Source organism: Argopecten irradians, chromosome 3 (genome assembly GCF_041381155.1).
Source record: "Argopecten irradians isolate NY chromosome 3, Ai_NY, whole genome shotgun sequence".
Taxonomy (NCBI): domain Eukaryota; kingdom Metazoa; phylum Mollusca; class Bivalvia; order Pectinida; family Pectinidae; genus Argopecten; species Argopecten irradians.
Window position 1 is genome coordinate 55,934,745 of NC_091136.1, and position 19,920 is coordinate 55,954,664.

The 19,920-nt window shown below is 37.6% G+C and overlaps 1 protein-coding gene across 1 annotated transcript in view; it reads right to left on the reverse strand.

Moving 5' to 3' along the window:
- Positions 1-336: 336 nt before the first annotated feature.
- The window catches only part of LOC138319152 (nuclear pore complex protein Nup133-like), a 44,073-nt gene continuing 24,489 nt past the window's right edge, over positions 337-19,920 (reverse strand). The window contains exons 16-34 of the mRNA XM_069262095.1: positions 18,884-18,988; positions 17,391-17,535; positions 16,985-17,094; positions 16,607-16,713; positions 16,250-16,352; positions 15,716-15,835; positions 15,446-15,595; positions 15,106-15,319; positions 14,324-14,457; positions 13,768-13,807; positions 12,630-12,754; positions 12,173-12,232; positions 11,986-12,055; positions 6,499-6,560; positions 3,425-3,481; positions 2,754-2,834; positions 2,448-2,515; positions 1,991-2,076; positions 337-1,005 (exon numbers count right to left, since the gene is read on the reverse strand). Coding sequence (XP_069118196.1) covers positions 869-1,005; positions 1,991-2,076; positions 2,448-2,515; positions 2,754-2,834; positions 3,425-3,481; positions 6,499-6,560; positions 11,986-12,055; positions 12,173-12,232; positions 12,630-12,754; positions 13,768-13,807; positions 14,324-14,457; positions 15,106-15,319; positions 15,446-15,595; positions 15,716-15,835; positions 16,250-16,352; positions 16,607-16,713; positions 16,985-17,094; positions 17,391-17,535; positions 18,884-18,988 — 1,974 coding nt within the window. The 3' untranslated portion in view covers positions 337-868. The remainder of the gene's footprint in view (positions 1,006-1,990; positions 2,077-2,447; positions 2,516-2,753; positions 2,835-3,424; positions 3,482-6,498; positions 6,561-11,985; positions 12,056-12,172; positions 12,233-12,629; positions 12,755-13,767; positions 13,808-14,323; positions 14,458-15,105; positions 15,320-15,445; positions 15,596-15,715; positions 15,836-16,249; positions 16,353-16,606; positions 16,714-16,984; positions 17,095-17,390; positions 17,536-18,883; positions 18,989-19,920) is intronic.

The window sequence follows — 19,920 nt, forward strand, 5'->3', positions numbered from 1 at the left end:
CACCACATCTATAAACGAATTGAGAAGATTTTTGAAATTTTAATCATTTATGATTTTTTTTTAATGGAGATATTTGTTTTCGACATTTTGGTCAATTTGACTTTGTTTGGCCCGTCCTACAGTCCCCTGATGGATAATTCACCCTTTTGTTTGGTTTTAGACGATATAGAAGGATTGTGCAAAATATTATTGGATTTGTTTCAGTAGTTTCGGAGAAGTTGAAAATGCAAATTGTTTACAGACACACGGTGAAGGAAGACAGACTACATGTGATTAGAATAGGTGTCTACAAAGTCTCATGTGACCTAAAAAAAAAAAAAAAACAACAAAAAATAATTAAATTTTTACAATGTCTTTAATTCATATTTTTATAAACAGACAATCAAAATGATTCAAAGCATTTCTTCAACTGGTCAAAATAATAATCCATATCCTCTGCCTTTCTAACTTATGGTTTACTTGATTCTTCTCTTTTCCAAGAAATTATTATTTACCACTATCCTTTCCATCCAATCCAAATAAGTTGCATTTACAGCACACATTAGTTCTAATGGCGTGAAAAACTACACTGTATGTCAAATAACTGTCAGCACCTTTATATTATTGGCTTCTTGTTATTGGCTTATCATAACATGATGGACACATATATAACGATTCCAAAGTGAAATTAGGTTTTCTTCAGCACATGTCATGTCTGCACAAAAAACAACAATTCTGTGATGACAAGTTGTATGGCAACAAGAAGAATGCATGGCAAGGGTAAGTAGAGAGTTGCTGATCAGTAGAGCGACAATTTTCAGTAGACAAGTGCTGATCAATAGAGCGACAATATTCAGTTGAGTGTTACAGTACAGTAGAGTGATACAGGTCAGTAAAGAGTTTGCTGGATATGCTCATAGCCAACACGTAACAAGTACTGGAAATTCCTGTCATCCTGAAGTAAACCAAGATCCTCACATCGTAGTAATAATTCAATTTGTGGTAGATATTCAGATAAATCTATACCTGAAAAACAAAAAATTTCACGTACAGAAAAAATATTCAGTTGAGGATATATTACCTTTGAACTTAACTAAAAACAGGAATTACACATAATTATCCATTTTACCTATACTGTTTTTTGTTCGTATGTTATTTTTATCTCAGTAAACTTGAGATATGTTTCCAGAATTTGGTAGTGGCAAATAAATCAATGTGCGTTAATGGCGTTACTTTTCCACTGATTGCAGCGTCAAGAAATTCAAAGATTCTTGATGTACTGAAAGATGGGTGAACTGCGGATCAGCATCCTTTAGTTTCAAAGCTACTGAATCCTATACCTGAAGTTAAAATTCAGCAGTGCATGGACATGATGTTCAGTTCCAAGCTTCTAGCTTTTTGAGAAAGATATAAATGCAAACCATCAGTTGGATGTTGACACCGTCGGTTGAAAAGTAACACCATAGTCTCACTCTCACGATTTTTGTCACAAGTCATCCTCGATATTCCAGGGGTTCCGATCACTTACGATCTCTACACCCCTGGACTATCTCATAGTGAAATTGAAGGCAGCTCAGCAGAAAACATTTGACCAATCACAGGCTAGCAAAAATTTCCTTCTAAGATTACAGAGAGAGCAACACCTAACATCAAAGCCACACAGTCACTCGCAGTGTACCGTTATACGGCTCTTTTGATGTACATCAAATGACTAAATTACCTGTTCTATTCTGTTGCCTCTAGTTTTACTATGAGATAGTACAGGGGTGTAGAGATCGTAAGTGATTGGAACCCCTGGAGTATCCAGGATGGTCACAAGTAGGACAAAAACAAAGACAATTTTTTTTCTCTATAAATGTGTCTCTCAGCATATTTTCTTAGATATATAAGTTTCAGTAACATTTATGTTGATATAAAACAGAACAAGTGTTATACCTGAAATATTCCAATTCCTTTATCTTTGATACAGATTACAAGATAAAGTTGGACATCAAAGTTTACTTATTCTTACCTTCATTATATGCCAGAGTGGCTACTTTGAAGAAGATGGTGTCCTTGATTGTCTCTAGAGGTTCTCCTGACTGGTCCACAGCCCAACTATACAACAAGCAGGGTCAATACATGATATAGAACCATACACTATTTACCAAGATGAAACTTAATCTAGTGCTAGTATATTTTAATTTGAGAAACTTGTATCTTACTTATCAGTAAACATGAATACTTCTACTGATATAGAGAACATTCAATACAGGAAACTGAATGTTAATTTTTTTCTTTTATTCATTTGAATGGTAATGAATTAATTTAGTTTATTGTAATTGGAGTCTCCGGACCATTTCATACACCACACAAATGTGGTGACTTATTACTAACATGCCAGTTTACACCATTTGTAATAATCAAACTTGCCATCTGCATCCTATCAAGACATGCTAAAGAAAAGTAAAGACTAATTAATGTCTTACCTGTTTCTCAGGATGGCCTTGGCCCAAATCTGATATCTCAGGGCTTCTACATCAATATTGGGGTCAGTCTGGAAAAAACACAGTTCAGTCATTAAACCTCCCAAATAGCAGAGTAACAATATTCAGAGGGAATCTATCAATCATCAGGATGTCTCCAAAGATGTGTTTGATAGGTATAATAAACAATCCTCACTCTCTCTATACTAAACCCAGTAATTTTATAACCATTTTTCGTTTAAGTGGGATCCACAGAGCATGTGATTGCCATCTTTATAGCAGTTATCAAGTCACACAGTATTTACTCACGCGGTCTATGTACTGTAGAAGGTCTAATGCTTTCTTAAAGTTCAGCTCTTGGTCCTCCACTCCCATATCACTGACATACAACTGGGTTAACAGCAGAAAACATTAGTGGTTAAGGATATAGCTAGAGTAATTCCTAAACTGTTGGCAAATAAATGAGACTTTAGTTGTAAACTAACTCACAAACTATACATTCTATATCAACATAACTTATTTTCATTGTTATACACAATATTCATTCATGTTTCGATCTCAGTTCACAAATCATAATATGAAAGATTTATAATGAGCATTAAGTAAAATTACATACTAGCACAGAAAAAAAATAACCAGCATGACATTTTCTTTTGCAAAATAAGACTTTCTCCAATATTAGTTAGACAGCAGATGTGGGTTAAAGTTACAATGTCATGGTGTAGGAAACCTGCCATTGTACCATTTACTACAAGGATACACTATATAAAAGATGAATAAATCACACTGGCTACAATTAATACTTTTACAAGTTATTTGTCAAACACTGACAGTACCGGGATAAAACTAATCCCAATACATATACAGTACTAGTGTAATTAAAGGTTTTGTGTGGTTGGCAGCAATAAAATACTTTGAATTAAGCTAGGTAATTAGCTATATGAGTCTGACTTATGAGGTTATAACATAAAATATCTAACCTCAATCAGTTGCTCCGGCGACAGGACTGCCATGTCCTCTGGGTCTAGGCCTCTCTCCTGTCATCAACAACATACAAAAATCATCAGCTGTCCAAATTAAACTACATTGTATAATATAAAAGAGGCCCGTAGGCCTTAACGGTCACCTAAGTTTGTTTAGAATGAAACAAAGACATATAAACACTACATACTGGCCCTTGAAGTCGGTCAGTGATTTTATAAATTTGACTTTTTAATCTATGAAGAGTATTTACTTCCATCAAACCCAAGAACTCAGAAGATTTTTTGAAATTTTAAGTCATTTTGACCCTGTTTGACCCCGCCCCTCTGGTCCCCCAGGGGGTCAGTGAGGACTGATATGGATGTTAAAATACTATATCTCGATCAGTCTAATAATTCTAATTAAGTTTGACTCATTTCCTATGAAAATTGATCAAATAATGTTCATAAATGTATTTTTCATATATAAACTAAAGTAAACTTTACTCCCTCTCTAGGGGGAACGTGAAACCTCAGGGTCATATTATTCACAATTTTCACAAAACACTTTAAGACCTTTCCATCTATAAAGAGTATTTGATTCTACCATTTCCAAAATTTAAGAAGAAGATTTTAGAAATTTTAGGCTATTTGCTCCTTTTGGCCCCGCCCCTCTGCCCCTAGGGGATCGGCCAGAAACAATATGGATATGATGTTCAAAATAAAATGCTATCTCAGGCTAATAATTCTAAACAAAATTAATGCATTTGCTATGAAAATTGATCAAATAATGCTTATAAATGTGTTTTCCCTATATAAACTATAGTAAACTTGACCCTCTCCCCAGGGGGGAACCAGAGACCCCAGGGTCATATAATTCACAATTTTCACAAAACCCCAAGACCTTTAATTTCCATCTATGAAAAGTATATGATTCTATCATTTTCAGAATTTCAGTAGAAGATTTTAGAACTTTTAGCCTATTTGCCCCTTTTGGCCCCGCCCCTCTGCCCCCAGGGGGTCGGCCAGGACTAATATGGATATGATGTTAAAATGCTATCTCAGGCTAATAATTCTAAACAAGAGGCCCATAGGGCCTGTATCGCTCACCTGGTTTTTTGTTAGTAATTATCACAAGAATCTGACAATTAGAAAAATAAGCAAAATTGACTCCCAAAGTTTAATTTTGAATCACAACCATACAATGATGCTATTGATACCATACAAATATGCTATCCAATACATAGGTTCAGAGACAAAGTAATTTATATGAAAATAGTAGCATAATTGACCTTTTTGACCTCGCATCTATTGCCGTTTAAGGCCCCGGGGGTCAGCCCTATCATTTGTACAATTCCAAATCCCAACCCTATAAGAATGCTACCATTGCATTATAAGTGCTCTTCCATTCTTAGTTGCAGAGAAGAAGTCGTTTATATGGAAATAGCTAAATTGACCCCTTTTGACCCCACCCTTCAGGCTCCTGGGGGGGTCAGCCCCATCATTTGCAAAATTTTGAATCCAAACCCTTTAAGGATGTAACCATTGCATTATGAGCGCAATCCCATGTTAAGTTGCAGAGAAAAAGTCATTTATATGGAAATTGACCATTTTTGACCCCGCCCCTCAGGCCCCCGGGGTTCAGCCCTATCATTTGCTCAATTTGGAATCCCCAGCCTACAAGGATGCTACCATTGCATTATGGGTGCTATACCATGCTTAGTTGCAGAGAAGAAGTCATTTATATGGAAATAGCCAAATTGACCCCTTTTGACCCCGCCCCTCAGGCCCCCGGGGGGTAAGCCCTATCATTTGCACAATTTTGAATCCCCACCCTATAAGGATGCTACCATTGCATTATGGGTGCTATACCATACTTAGTTTCAGAGAAGAAGTCGTTTATATGGAAATAGCCAAATTGGCCCCTTTTGACCCCGCCTCTCAGGCCCCCGGGGGGTCAGCCCCATTATTTGTACAATTTTGAATCCCCACCCTATTAGGATGATATCATTGCATTATGGGTGCTATCCCATGCTTGGTTTCAGAGAAAAGTCGTTTATATGGAAATAGCCAAATTGAGCCCTTTTGACCCCGCCCCTCAGCCCCCCCTGGGAGTCAGCCCCATCATTTGTACAATTTTGAATCCCCACCCTATAACAATACTACAATTGCATTATGAGTGCTATCTCATGCTTAGTTTCAGAGAAGAAGTCGTTTAAATGGAAATAGCCAAATTGACCCCATTTGACCCTGCCCCTCAGGCCCCCGGGGGGTCAGCCCCATCATTTGTACAATTTTGAATCCCCACCCTATAAGGATGCTACCATTGCATTATGGGTGCTATCCCATGCTTGGTTTCAGAGAAGAAGTCGTTTATATGGAAATAGCCAAATTAACCCCTTTTGGCCCCGCCCCTCAGGCCCCCGGGGGGTCAGCCCCATCATTTGTAAAATTTTCAGTAAGTAGCCCATAAGGATGCTACCAGTCAAATTTTGTTGAAATCCGACCAGCGGTTATGGAGAAGAAGTCGATTGTTGATGGACGCTGGACGCCACGGTATCCCATAAGCTCACCTCGGTCCTTCGGCCCAGGTGAGCAAATAATGCTCAAAAACATGTTTTCCCAATATAAACTATGGTAAACTTAACCCCATCCCCAGGGGGAAATGAGAGACCCCAGGGTCATATAATTCACAATTTTTGAAAAGGACCTTAAGTCTATCTATGAAGAGTATTTGATTCCACCATATCTGTGAGTGGAGAAGAATATTTTCGCAATTTTAGTCAATTTTACACCTTTTGGCCCCTCCCACAGTCCCCTGGGGGTTGGGGACCATATAATTCACAATTTTAATTGGTCTTATGCCTTAGAAGGTTTGTGCAAAATTTCATTGAAACTGCTTCAGGATTTTTGGAGAAGTCGAAAATGTAAATTGTTTATGGACGCATGACGGACAAAAGGCGATCGGAATAGGTCACTTGAGACTTCGTCTCAGGTGACCTAAAATAGTGATTGCTATGCTATGAAGAAAAACCAAAACATCTTAGGCCTGTAATTCATATTGATAATTGAAGATGATTATCCAAATAACTTACATGTAATACGTGGGCTGGTAACTGCTCCTGGTGGGTAATCAAGTCCAGTTCTTCATTTATACCTGAAAATTTTTAACATAATCATCTGTCTCACCTGAACTTTATGTTGCTATTTTTTTCATTCTTATTATGGTCTGGATGAGATTGGTTTCCAGAAATTGGAACTGGTAAATAAATGGATGTGTGATAATTGTGTAATTTTTCCACTGATCAACAGGAAGACATCATGTGAATTGCATTTCAGGTGTGAATATGAGACAGACTTTGACAAATAGATCTATTTAACAAGAGGCCCATGGGCCTTAACGGTCATCTGACTATTAGTACAATACAACATAGTTGCTTAAAGATTTTAGCCTATTTGACCTCTGTGACCTTGATTGAAGGTCAAGGTAATTCATTTGAACAAACTTGGTAGCCCTTCAACCCAGCATGCTACATGCTCAATATCAGTACCCTGGGCCTTCTGGTTCTTGAGAAGAAGTCATTTAAAGATTTAAGTCTATTTGCCGCCCGTGACCTTAAATGAAGATAAAGGTCATTCATTTGAATAAACTTGATAGCCCTTCATCCAAGCATGCTACATGCCCAATATCAGTACCCTTGGCCTTCTATTTCTTTAGAAGAAGTCATTTAAAGATTTTAGCCTATTTGACCCCTGTGACCTTGAATGAAGGTCAAGGTCATTCATTTGAACAAACTTGGTAGCCCTTCATCCCAGCATGCTACAGGCCCAATATCAGTACCATGTGCCTTCTCGGTCTTGAAAAGAAGTTGTTTAAAGATTTTAGCCTTTTTGACCCCCATGACCTTGAATGAAGATCAAGGCCATTCATTTGAACAAATTTGATAGCCCTTCATCCAAGCATGTCAAAGGCCCAATATCAGGTCTCTAGGCCTCTTAGTTATTCACAAGAAGTTGTTTAAAGGATTTTAGCCTATTTGACCCCTGTGACCTTATATGAAGGTCAAGGTCCTTCATTCGAACATACTTGGTAGCCCTTCATCCCAGCATGCTGTAGGCCCTATATGAGTATCCTGGGCCATTTAGTTCTTGAGAAGAAGTCATTTAAAGAATTTAGCCTATTTTACCCCTGTGACCTTGTATGAAGGTTAGGTCATTCATTTGAACAAACTTGGTAGCCCTTCATCCCAGCATCCTACGGGCCCAATATCAGTACCCTGGCCTTCTGGTTCTTGAGAAGAAGTCGTTAAAAGATTTTAGCCTATTTGACCCTCGTGACCTTGAATAAAGGTCAAGGTCATTCATTTGAACAAACTTGGTAGGCCTCCATCCCAGCAACCTACAGGCCAAATATTAGTACCCTGGGCCTTCTGGTTCTTAAGAAGAAGTAGTTTAAAGATTTTCGCCTTTTTGACCTCTGTGACCTTGAATGAAGGTTAAGGTCATTCATTTGAACAAATTTGGTAGCCCTTCATCCCAGCATGCTAGAGGCCTAATGTCAGGTCTCTAGGCCTCTTAGTTATTCACAAGAAGTTGTTTAAAGGATTTTAGCCTATTTGACCCCTGTGACATTGGATGAAGGTCAAGGTCATTTATATGAACAAAATTAATAGCCCTTCATCCCAGTATGCTACATACCCAATATCAGTACCCTGAGCCTTTTGGTTCTTGAGAAGAAGTCGTTTAAATTTTTTAGCTTTTTTGACCCCTGTGACCTTGAATGAAGGTCAAGATCATTCATTTGAACAAACTTGGTAGCCCTTCATCCCAGCATGTCACAGGCCCAATATCAGTACCCTGGGCCTTCTGGTTCTTGAGAAGAAGTTGTTTAAAGATTTTAGCCTATTTGACCCTCGTGACCTTGAATGAAGGTCAAGGTCATTTATTTGAACAAACTTGGTAGCCCTTCATCCCAGCATGCCAGAGGCCTAATATCAGGTCTCGAGGCCTCATAGTTATTCACAAGAAGTAGTTTAAAGGATTTTAGCCTATTTGACCCCTGTGACCTTGAATGAAGGTTAAGGTCATTAATTTGATCAAACTTGGTAGCCTTTCATCCCAGCATCCTACAGGCCAAATATCAGTACCCTGGGCCTTCTGGTTTTTGAGAAGAAGTCGTTTAAAGATTTTAGCCTATTTGACGCTCGTGACCTTGAATGAAGATCAAGGTCATTTATTTGAATAAACTTGGTAGCCTTTCATCCCAGCATACCAGAGGCCTAATATCAGGTCTCTAGGCCTCATAGTTATTCACAAGAAGTTGTTTAAAGGATTTTAGCCTATTTGACCTCTGTGACCTTGAATGAAGGTCAAGGTCATTTATTTGAACAAACTCGGTAGCCCTTTATCCCAGCATCCTACAGGCCAAATATCAGTACCCTGGGCCTTCTGGTTCTTGAGAAGAAGTCGTTTAAATATTTTCGCCTTTTTGACCCCTGTGACCTTGAATGAAGGTCAAGGTCATTCATTTGAACAAACTTGGTAGGCCTCCATCCCAGCAACCTACAGGCCAAATATGAGTACCCTGGGCCTTGCGGTTATTGAAGGCCAGATGGCCTAAAAAGCATAATATTAAAGTTATTGTTCAGCATCCTTATGTTTCACAGCCTCTATGATGAGGTGCTGATCATTTTACAGCCTTTGTGATGAGGTACTGATCACTTCACAGCCACTGTGATGAGGTGCTGATCATTTCAGTGCCTCTGGGATGTAGTGCTGATCATTTCATAGCCCTTGTGATGAGGTGCTGATCATTTCACGGCCTCTGTGATGAGGTACTGATCATTTCATAGTCTTAGTGATGAGGTGCTGATCATTTCACAGCCTCTGTGATGAGGTACTGATCATTTCACAGCCTCTGTGATGAGGTACTGATCATTTCCCAGCCCCTGTGATAATGTACTGATCATTTCACAGCCTCTGTGATGAGGTGCTGATCATTTCACAGCCTCTGTGATGAGGTGCTGATCATTTCACAGCCTTTGTGATGAGGTACTGATCATTTCACAGCCTCTGTGATGAGTTACTGATCATTTCACAGCCTCTAGGATGTGGTGCTGATCATTTCACAGCCATTGTGATGAGGTACTGATCATTTCACAACCTCTGTGATGAGGTACTGATCATTTCACAGCCATTGTGATGATACTGATCATTTCACAACCTCTGTGATGAGATGCTGATCATTTCACATCCTCTGTGATGAGGTGCTGATCATTTCAGAGCCTCTGTGATGAAGTACTGATCATTTCACAGCCTCTGGGATGTGGTGCTGATCATTTCACAGCCCCTGTGATGAGGTGCTGAATATTTCACAGCTCCTGTGATGAGGTGCTGATTATTTCACAGCCTCTGTGATGAGCTACTGATCATTTCACAGCCATTGCGATGAGTTGCTGATCATTTTACAGCCTTTATGATGAGGTACTGATCATATCACAGCCTCTGGGATGTGGTGCTGATCATTTCACAGCCGATGAGGTACTGATCATTTCACAGCCTCCGGGATGTGGTGCTGATCATTTCACAGCCTCTGGGATGTGGTGCTGATCATTTCACAGCCTCTGGGATGTGGTGCTGATCATTTCACAGCCTTTGTGATGAGGTGCTGATCATTTTAAAGCCTCTGTGATGAGGTGCTGATCATTTCACAGCCCCTGTGATGAGCTACTGATTATTTCAAAGCCTCTGTGATGAGGTACTGATTATTTCACAGCCTCTGTGATGAGTTGATGATCATTTCACAGCCTCTGTGATGAGGTGCTGATCATTTCACAGCCTCTGTGATGAGGTACTGATCATTTCACAGCCTCTGTGATGAGGTGCTGATCATTTCACAGCCTCTGCGATGAAGTACTGATCATTTCACAGCCTCTGGGATGTGGTGCTGATCATTTCACAGCCCCTTTGATGAGGTGCTGATCATTTTACAGCCTCTGTGATGAGGTGCTGATCATTTCATAGCCCCAGTGAAGAGGTGCTGATTATTTCACAGCCTCTGTGATGAGGTGCTGATCATTTATTTCACAGCCCTTGTGATGAGGTGCTGATCATTTCACAGCCTCTGTGATGAGGTGCTGATCATTTCATAGCCCCCGTGATGAGGTGCTGATTATTTCACAGCCTCTGTGATGAGGTGCTGATAATTTATTTCACAGCCCTTGTGATGAGGTGCTGATCATTTCACAGCCTCTGTGATGAGGTGCTGATCATTTAACAGCCCCTGTGATGAGGTGCTGATTATTCCACAGCCTCTGTGATGAGCTACTGATCATTTCATAGCCATTGCGATGAGTTGCTGATCATTTTACAGCCTTTATGATGAGGTGCTGATCATTTCACAGCCTCTGTGATGAGGTGCTGATCATTTCACAGCCCTTGTGATGAGGTGCTGATTATTCCACAGCCTCTGTGATGAGCTACTGATCATTTCATAGCCATTGCGATGAGTTGCTGATCATTTCACAGCCTTTGTGATGAGGTGCTGATCATTTCACAGCCCTTGTGATGAGGTGCTGATCATTTCACAGCCTCTTTGATGAGCTACTGATCATTTCATAGCCATTGCGATGAGTTGATGATTATTTCACAGCCTCTGTGATGAGGTACTGATCATTTCATAGCCATTGCGATGAATTGATGATCATTTCACAGCCTCTGTGATGAAGTGCTGATCATTTCACAGCCCCTGTGATGAGCTACTGATCATTTCACAGCCATTGTGATGACGTGCTGATCATTTCACAGCCTCTGTGATGAGGTGCTGATCATTTCACAGCCTCTGTGATGAAGTGCTGATCTAATATGAGTACTGTGAAATCATTAATTTTCGTGGGGGTTTAATTTTCGTGGATTTCGTTTTTTGACCAAAGTCAACGAATTTACATCCCCACGAAAATATATATACCTATACCAATGTCATGTAAGTTCATGCGTTCATACATTGTAGGATGATTAGTACCTCACTACATGTACATAAAATCTATTTCGGGGAAATATTGTTCAAACAAAGATAGTTTTCAGAATTTCATAGACTTCATCAACATGTACCAACAAATAATTGATTGAGTATATCATGAATCTATAAATGTGACACGATAATTGTTTGTTGGACACATCTGTAAAAACACTGGCTGAGTACCGACTCTAGCTTGTGATTGTAACTGTGTTGTGTGGTAGAGCTTAGTTCCGGTTGAGCGATCACACAGTACAGGTGACAGTGTCGACTGTGTATTTTTAACAGTGATGTGTAAATAAGGTCTCCTCCACGAATTTAAGTGCCAACGAAATTGTAAAATTTTAGAATCGACGAAAATTGAGCCCAACGAAAATAAATGATTTCACAGTACAATCCTATTTTAGTGTAAAATGCCTGGTGCCAAAGCGCTAAGATATGATTACCACTTAAAATACACATCCATGCAAATTTGCAGTAAATTGACCAAACCAGCACTCCATTGAGGTTTTGACATACTGCATAACATTAAAAGAATGTACAGGATAATGCATCACTTTATCCTTACCAGTGATATTGATGTCCTCCTCATTGTCGTCTGAAGCCAGACCAGCTAGTTTACTGAGACTCAGCAATGTCTACAAAATTACAAAAGATCACTGTTTTACTGCAGGTTTTACTAGCTTGACACAATCCTGCAAAAATCATTTTAATTGCAACCAATACATTCAAAACTGTGTTAGAGTTTCACATACCTTTTTCTTTGATAAGGAGTTGGTTTCCATCCGTGAAAGCTCAAGCAAAGATTCATGAGCCTGGAATACAAAATAGGAGGATTATTTTTGTGACCATTTACAGCATTCAAACAAGATAGTGTAAGGTTCATAGGTGAAGAGGGATAAGAGCAAGTAGCCAAACAAAGCTTGCCAGTATGGAGTCAGTAAGAACCTTTGATGGAGCAATCAAAAAGAGTGAGGCACTAAACTGTAAGAAAGAGACAGGTGCATTTAGTGTAATTAAAATCAGCTGCTTTTCAATTTTTGTCAGAATAACGAGATTTTATTAAATGAAATATGTCTAATGCTCTGTTTCCATAATCAAATCTATATAACTCGTTTAACACTGGTGGCCATCTTATTGGATACAAACGTGAACATAAATATGGAGATCAGTGGCCACCATCCAGAGCACGTCTTGAGTGTGTATACCTACCTGTGTGTAATTATTGGTCTGTAGTTGATGTAACCAGCTCAGATACTTTATGTCCTTGCTTTGTAAGAATTGTCCCAGTTCCTGGTGTCTATGAGCAGGCAGAGATAGAAGCTTCCCTAGTTTCCCTGTATAAATATTATGAATAGGAATAGATAACTGTTGTCTCAAAACATGTGATAGTATCGGTATTGACAAAAAATGCTTTTTAAAATACACTGTGTAATTTGAACCCCTTCAGGGATTCATGGTGTCCTCTTGGATTTCTTGGGAGGGGGGATCAAACCTGAAACTTACTATAACCAACTTACGTTCTGAAATCAAGTAAGTATTGAAATTACATAATTATGAAGAAATCTATGCACCAGAAGTATTAAACAGTGGTTAAATATGTCTGTTTCACGAAATTTTGGCATTTCAAGCTAGCCTGTTTGTTTACCATGCCTACACAAAATGGCAGACCGTGCTTTCGATTGCTCCTTTCGTTTGATGGCAAATGGGAATTACCGACAAGAGCACACAATAAAATGCTTACAAAAGATAAGATTCCTGTTGTTTGGGAACCATTATCATAAATATACAGTAAGTATTCATAAAACCTGTATAGACATCGCTAAAATGTTGTTGCCAGTAAGTCTTCATCCATACTCGTGTGTGGGGCATTCAAATGATACGTTTTATTTTGAACATGGCGTTCTCGCTGTTTCTATGTGTAAACACTTGGCAAAGATGTCCTAAGTTGTCCAATGTAATAAATTTAGTGCTTATACAAGCTGATAGGATATTTGTTACGCATCAGATTGATGTGAAACAGTATTTTTTTAGCGTCTGCAAAGACAAATCGTCACAATCTGGCACAAAAATTGTATGAAATTAGTTTATTTTTTCAGCAAAAAACGTGGGAACGCCCTTATTAGAGGAGGCGCTCTTAATAGGGAAAATACGGTAAGTCTCAAAAAGACTAGTTTTCACTGAGTAGATTGAGGTAAAATCTTTTGACACAAATACTAGATAAGAGTAGCATGCTGGTGAGTACAGAGTAGTTTTCTTTCTATCACTTCCATTTTTACATACTTCTAGATAAAACAGCCCCCAGAGATTTAGCAAGAGACATGTGATATAACAAACAGGAAAAGCTTACCTTCTTTCATATACCAAGCATATAAGATATCAGCAAACCCCTGTGAATAGACAGGATGGATTCATCAAAGAATGTAAACAAATATCGGGGCAGTTTTTATATCGGCATAACTACTGAGAATATCCTTCATATGATCATGTGTTCAATCAGTCCATCTTTCCCTGAAGAGGTAACATCTTTGGCTTGATATATAAAGCAAATTTCTGCTATAAATACTGTAAGGCCATTAGTTTTCGTGGGGATATTCATGAGGGTACCTGATTAAGGCTGCGAAAATTAAATTTGTGAAAATATGATAAATGGTTAATTATATGTACACATCATGAAAAAGCAAAAACTTAATTTCTTTTTACCATAAGAAAAAAATCAAAATAATTTTCTTGAATCCAGCTTAATTTGCAAAAATTTACATTCACAAAATAATGCAGTGTGCAGTGCATTAAATCTTACTCTGACCTTAAACTTTCGTTTAGTATGTCACTGTGTCTCCATAAAGAAGATGTTTTTACTCTAAGATACCGCAGAGATATTTGTTAATAAACATCGTAAATCTTACCTTGTCTGAAAACTGAGTCAGGTATCGCTCTATTCGATCAGCATTATCTATCTGTTCACACAACTGAATGAGGATATCAAAATCATAGTACTTCTCAGCCAGTGATGCAGCAAGCTCCATGTGATCTTTCTCCACTGAAAATCACCAAAACAATTGTATATACATATATTAGAGACAAATGCACAGTGTCAGAATAACATTTATATATATATATAGGCATAGGATGTATTTTTATGACACATATACATACAGTACATGTTTTACCTATCTTATATTCTTCAGTAATTCATAGAAGGAAAAGACTAAAATGGTTTTTTTACTAACCAAAGAACATTTCCATCTACATTTCTTCAAATTTTTATAATAATATTTTCATTGTTCCTATGTTCCTATGAAGAATGCAGCATTCAAATAGGATATTGTTTATCTTCCATATCTCATTGAAAAAAATAAGGAGAATAGTACAAAGAGCAACTTTATTGTGGCATCACAAGAGAGATAGTGGCGTTGCATATTTATTTGTGAAAAAATGTCCCTTTAAAACGCAATCAATGGTAAACTAGTATGAAAAATTAATTTAATATTAGTATTGATGTCAGTATTTTTTAATTTCATGAGGTTATGAAAAAAAAATATTCACAAACTTGTGAGCAAATAGTTTGCAAGCAATTTTTTTCTTGAAACTGATCAACAAACAATGTTTTTGGAAAAATGAACATTTTCTCATGTCCAGACCTTTAAAGTTTACTTATAAAGGTATATTGTTTCTGATAAAGACTTACTTAGCGGGGTGATAAGCTGCTGTCGACAGAGCTGGTACTTCCTGTCCAATTCTCGGTAGTGACCCATCCGATCTGGTTGTTGGAGTAAAGACTCCAGTTGAGTACTGAAGCCTTCTAGAATTATATCGGCGAGTTGAGCCAACTGTTGGCAGAACAGTGACATTGTGTCTGTATCTGTCACTTCTGGCATGGTACTGTCCAAGGTCACTGCATACTGTCAAATACAGGTCAAAGGTTATACCTCAAACAGCACCTCTATCAAAATACTTCACTGTTTATAGTACTGTACAAACACAAGTGCAGCTCGGCAAGAGAATTATAAATAAAGTAATATACTAACCTGTCTTAAGAGGATATTACGAGTGCCTTTGTCCCCTTCTTGAGACGTCCATGGTAGGAACTCGAGCTGTACAAATGCTGAAGGCTCTAGATCTTCCCGGTAAACTGATATTTTGGCATGTCTGTGCTGTAGGGCTTTGTGAAGCATTGCCTGTAGGTAAAATCAGATATTTTTAACAGAGTACAGGACCAAGTTCAAGTTTCAAGGCAATCGAAAGTCCACTAATCTACTAATCTTGTTTATTGAATTTTTCGTTTCATCACACCTCACCTCCATAACAGCATTAACACCAGCTACCACAGCCAGTATCTCGGGGGTAGTCACATCAGCCGCCAGAACTTCCTCCTCATACTCCAGGAGGGCAGTCAGGATTTCATGCGTCTTGGAAACCTTGTTATAAACACATCATACATTGAAACTAAAAACGTGTGTCTTGGAAACCTTGTTATAAACACATCATACATTAAAACTAAAAACAAAGTGTTCTTAAACGAGCAAGTAATAGTTTAGAAGAAAATTGCTTATCATGGCAGTGGTCAGTACCTGGCAACTGTTCCACATTATATTCAAACTTGAGACCTAGAGGTGGAGGGTTTGTAGTAATATGTCTGGACATCTTAACCAGTCGGTTCCTGCGACTCCTTATTTAATAATCACAGAAACATTGTAATTGCAAAAGAGGAATAGATAAAAAAAAACCAACTATGATGTCATAATAGATGTAACAGAATAGAATAACAGAATATATTCATACTTTTAACATAATCTATAACATTGTCAGTTTACATTAACAAGGCTTCAAACCTCTCGGTAGAACACATCTTGTGGAGATAGCCCCTGTGTTGTGGAGTTAGCATCGCGTTTCTCCAGTACCTTCTTGATAGCTGCATCAATCACTCCTGTGTATCTATCAGCAGGAAATGGTAAAAAAGCTTTACAATAAATGTCACAATGTAAATAACCTAAAAAATATCTCAGTTTCACGACGCAGACTCAATTGACAGAAAATTCATGACAAATATTATTACAGTATAATTAAAGACTTTGACAGCAGCGTGCGGATATGTTAGGTAAAATCACATATCAATATCTTATAGTTGAATGGAAATCAGAATCCAATTCTCTGATTGCAAAAGATTGACATCCTATTAATTTACATACTCAGAGTGCAGTTGTCGAAGGGCCATCGCAGCTGTCACCTTCTCAGCATGTTCACAGAGAACATCATGGGTCAACATTTGATGGTCTCGAGATGTCACAGTACTAAGCTGTATAAAATAAAGAAGCGTTTTAACAAGTATGAGTTGGTGAAAAAAAGTCAACATTTAGAGATGAAATAAATCCAGAGTTCCTGGAGGACAATCTACTTGTGGCAGTTATACCTTAGGCAAAAGCCCAACATGCAACCACCATATTAAGTGCTGGGGGTTAAAAGCCAGACTGGACACTATCAAAGTAATCTGAGTTTATGTTATATTACAATTTCATTATATACAATTAAGTGCATTAAAATCCAATAAGACATCTGCTTGGTCTTACCCTTTTCCACAGGCCTACTTTCTTTAGGAAACTGATAATGTAGTCATGAGCTCTAAGCTTATCCGACAGCTGATTCAGAATAATCAGGGATGTTGTGCTGCTACAGGGGTCTACAAAGTAACAAGAGCTGTTTGAGAACAGCAAAGCTTGCCTCTGGATTTTTGTTGATTTCATTCAGATTCCTTGTAAATTACCAGTATTATAAAATATAGCAGTGTCGTTACATACCTTAACTTTTCAGGCCATTGGGCCTCTTGAAATTCTCAAAATTCAGCATTTTCGAACTTTAAATGATTGTCCATACCCATCACAAACAATTATAATCCAAAATCATTATAGAAATCAATGTCAGTTGTGACAGATAACAGTATTACAACACTTGCACAAAAACCTTATAGATACCTACCTTGTCTGGACTCCGCCCACCTGGGATCAGAGGCAGGGTAATCATCAATCAAGTCAAGACTTACTGCCACCACAACCTCGTTCATATCTGTGTTGGTATTATCAGACAAGGGGAATAACTCATCCACTCCGGCCTGTGCAAGGTCCTGTTTATCAGATTTTATAATTATTTAGCAATTAGAAATTTCTTAACAGAAATATATATAACAATAAATAAGTATTTCTTTAAAAAACTAAAACTAGAAATATGTCTGTTAGACATTTAGTACTCGCTAAATACTTCCTAACCATAATTTCCGCTATGAAATCATCCTCTGAAACAGGTGTACGTTGCACTTTCGCTCATTATCCTTGGGACTATTGCAAGGAGATGGTTTACGCCCTTTGTGCATTGTAATAAATACTTTCCTTTACTTCATCAGAACTTTAAATGTGAAATTACTTTGAAGTTCTTTGTAACATAAAAGTGTGTTTATTATCATGTTGATATTGATACGATACACTTGTTTCGCTTTTCAAAATAGTCGTCCGCTAGAACACCATCCAGTCTCTGTGCACATAGTGACTTACCTGTGTCATGCTTGAACGCCTTTCTGGGGTACATAATATCTAGATCTCAGATACTCAGACTGATATTTTATAATGTGTTTATTATTCTGTTTCTCTTACGCAAAGTTGTGTAATTTTATAATTATTGATTAGAACTGCAGCAAATGCGGTCTATGGTCACAGGGTTTAGAAAGGGATAGTGCAACGTACACCTAGGAACTAGGATGATGTGAAATAAATTAAATATGTGGCCGGTACTAAAAGTTATCCATTTCGTCACTTTCTTTTATTGACTATATAAACATGAATTGCATTGTATTGTTCCAGAAGTTTCCAAAGTCGATCAGATGCTTAGAATATCGTGACCGATGCAAGAGTTTGTATGATACGCTGCTTGAAGTTTACACAAAACAAATGCATTAAGCACTGAGTAATGTCATTGTAGTTGTTAATTTATAGTAGATTATCGCTGACAAGTATATCTTAATATATGTTTTTTAAATCATGGCGAAATCTATTAAACGCTATTTGACACTGACTTCCGGTATCGCGTGCGCAGTTGGAATCTGCGCATAGGGGATGTACACTGACTTTACACCCGACAGGAAACTAATAGTACGAGTACACTCACTCAAACAAAAAACAAAAACAGGCATTATATACAACAAGTTAAAATTGGCCAGAAGGGGTTTCAAACCTGGACTAGTCAGATTTTCTATTGATTAATTTATCTGGTTACAATTGATCTGATCAGATCAGTTACAACTGTACATTATACTCATCACTTGTGTAAATATCTTTACAATATATATAAAGACTAGGAAAGTTTACATTATTTTTTAATGTTTCAGTACCCAGTTGAAAAATTGACTGGAATGCACTTCCTTTTAAAAAATTGACAATTGTTCCTTTGCTAACAGGAGAATTGCCTAAAGAGAAACTTACCATATCACCCCTCATGGCAGAAAGGAAAGCTGACTTTAGACGTGATGTTTTGTCCTTGCTCAGACTTAGCTCATGAATCTGAGAGGAACTTGCAGCTAAGGCAGACTGAAACCAAATTGCAAAGAGTTGAGGACGTTCTGAACAGTGATCGAATGTGCCGTTCGCACAGGCCTCCTCGGGTCAATAAGTGCATTCGAAACTGCACATGAAAACATTTATGTGACTAAGATTATGAAGAGTATTTTAAGAGTAGTAACTATTTGTTATTCGCCTAACATCATATCATCTTTTAACATTAAAATCAGGATATTATAGTTGATAAGCGGCGTATTTGTCCAGATTGTACATAGTTCGGTATACCGAAAGCTTGATACCAGGTGAAAATCAAAGTTTATACAGAAGGTGTAGGACCTAGCTTTGACAAACTAGAAAAAAATGATATTGTCAGATTTTTTAATTTGGCCAGGCTAATATAACGTGAAACTATATGTATCTTTTGTGAAGCAAATTACATAACTCATACAAACGGACTGATATATGCTGATATGTTCTTCTACTGAATAAAACAGGATTTCATACCAAGTGATTAAAACATTTTTTTGTTATCTCCATTAAACTGTGAGCATTTGACACTTAATATACATGTATGTGTTTTAAAGAAGATGCATAATTAAATCAAGATATTCCAATTTTGCCGAGTAATCCTCTAGTATAAAATCAGCTACAGATACAGAAATATTTTCATCTTTCCATTGCCCCACTCCTGTTTTTTGTTCAATTTGTACAAGTATATTTCATGAATATTGCACATGTAGTGAATATGATCTTCAATAAACACTTACATGTTCGGGAAACAAGACTTTATTTACTGTATACATGTGTAATAAGACATAACTACTGTGTTTATATGATGCATGTATTTCCTGTTTTGAGAAAATCGTGAAAGTACTCTGTTTCAGTTGATCAAATACTATCTTACTAACACATTTAAGCTAGTGTCAACAACAGTATTATATCTGTGATAATATAGAAACTAG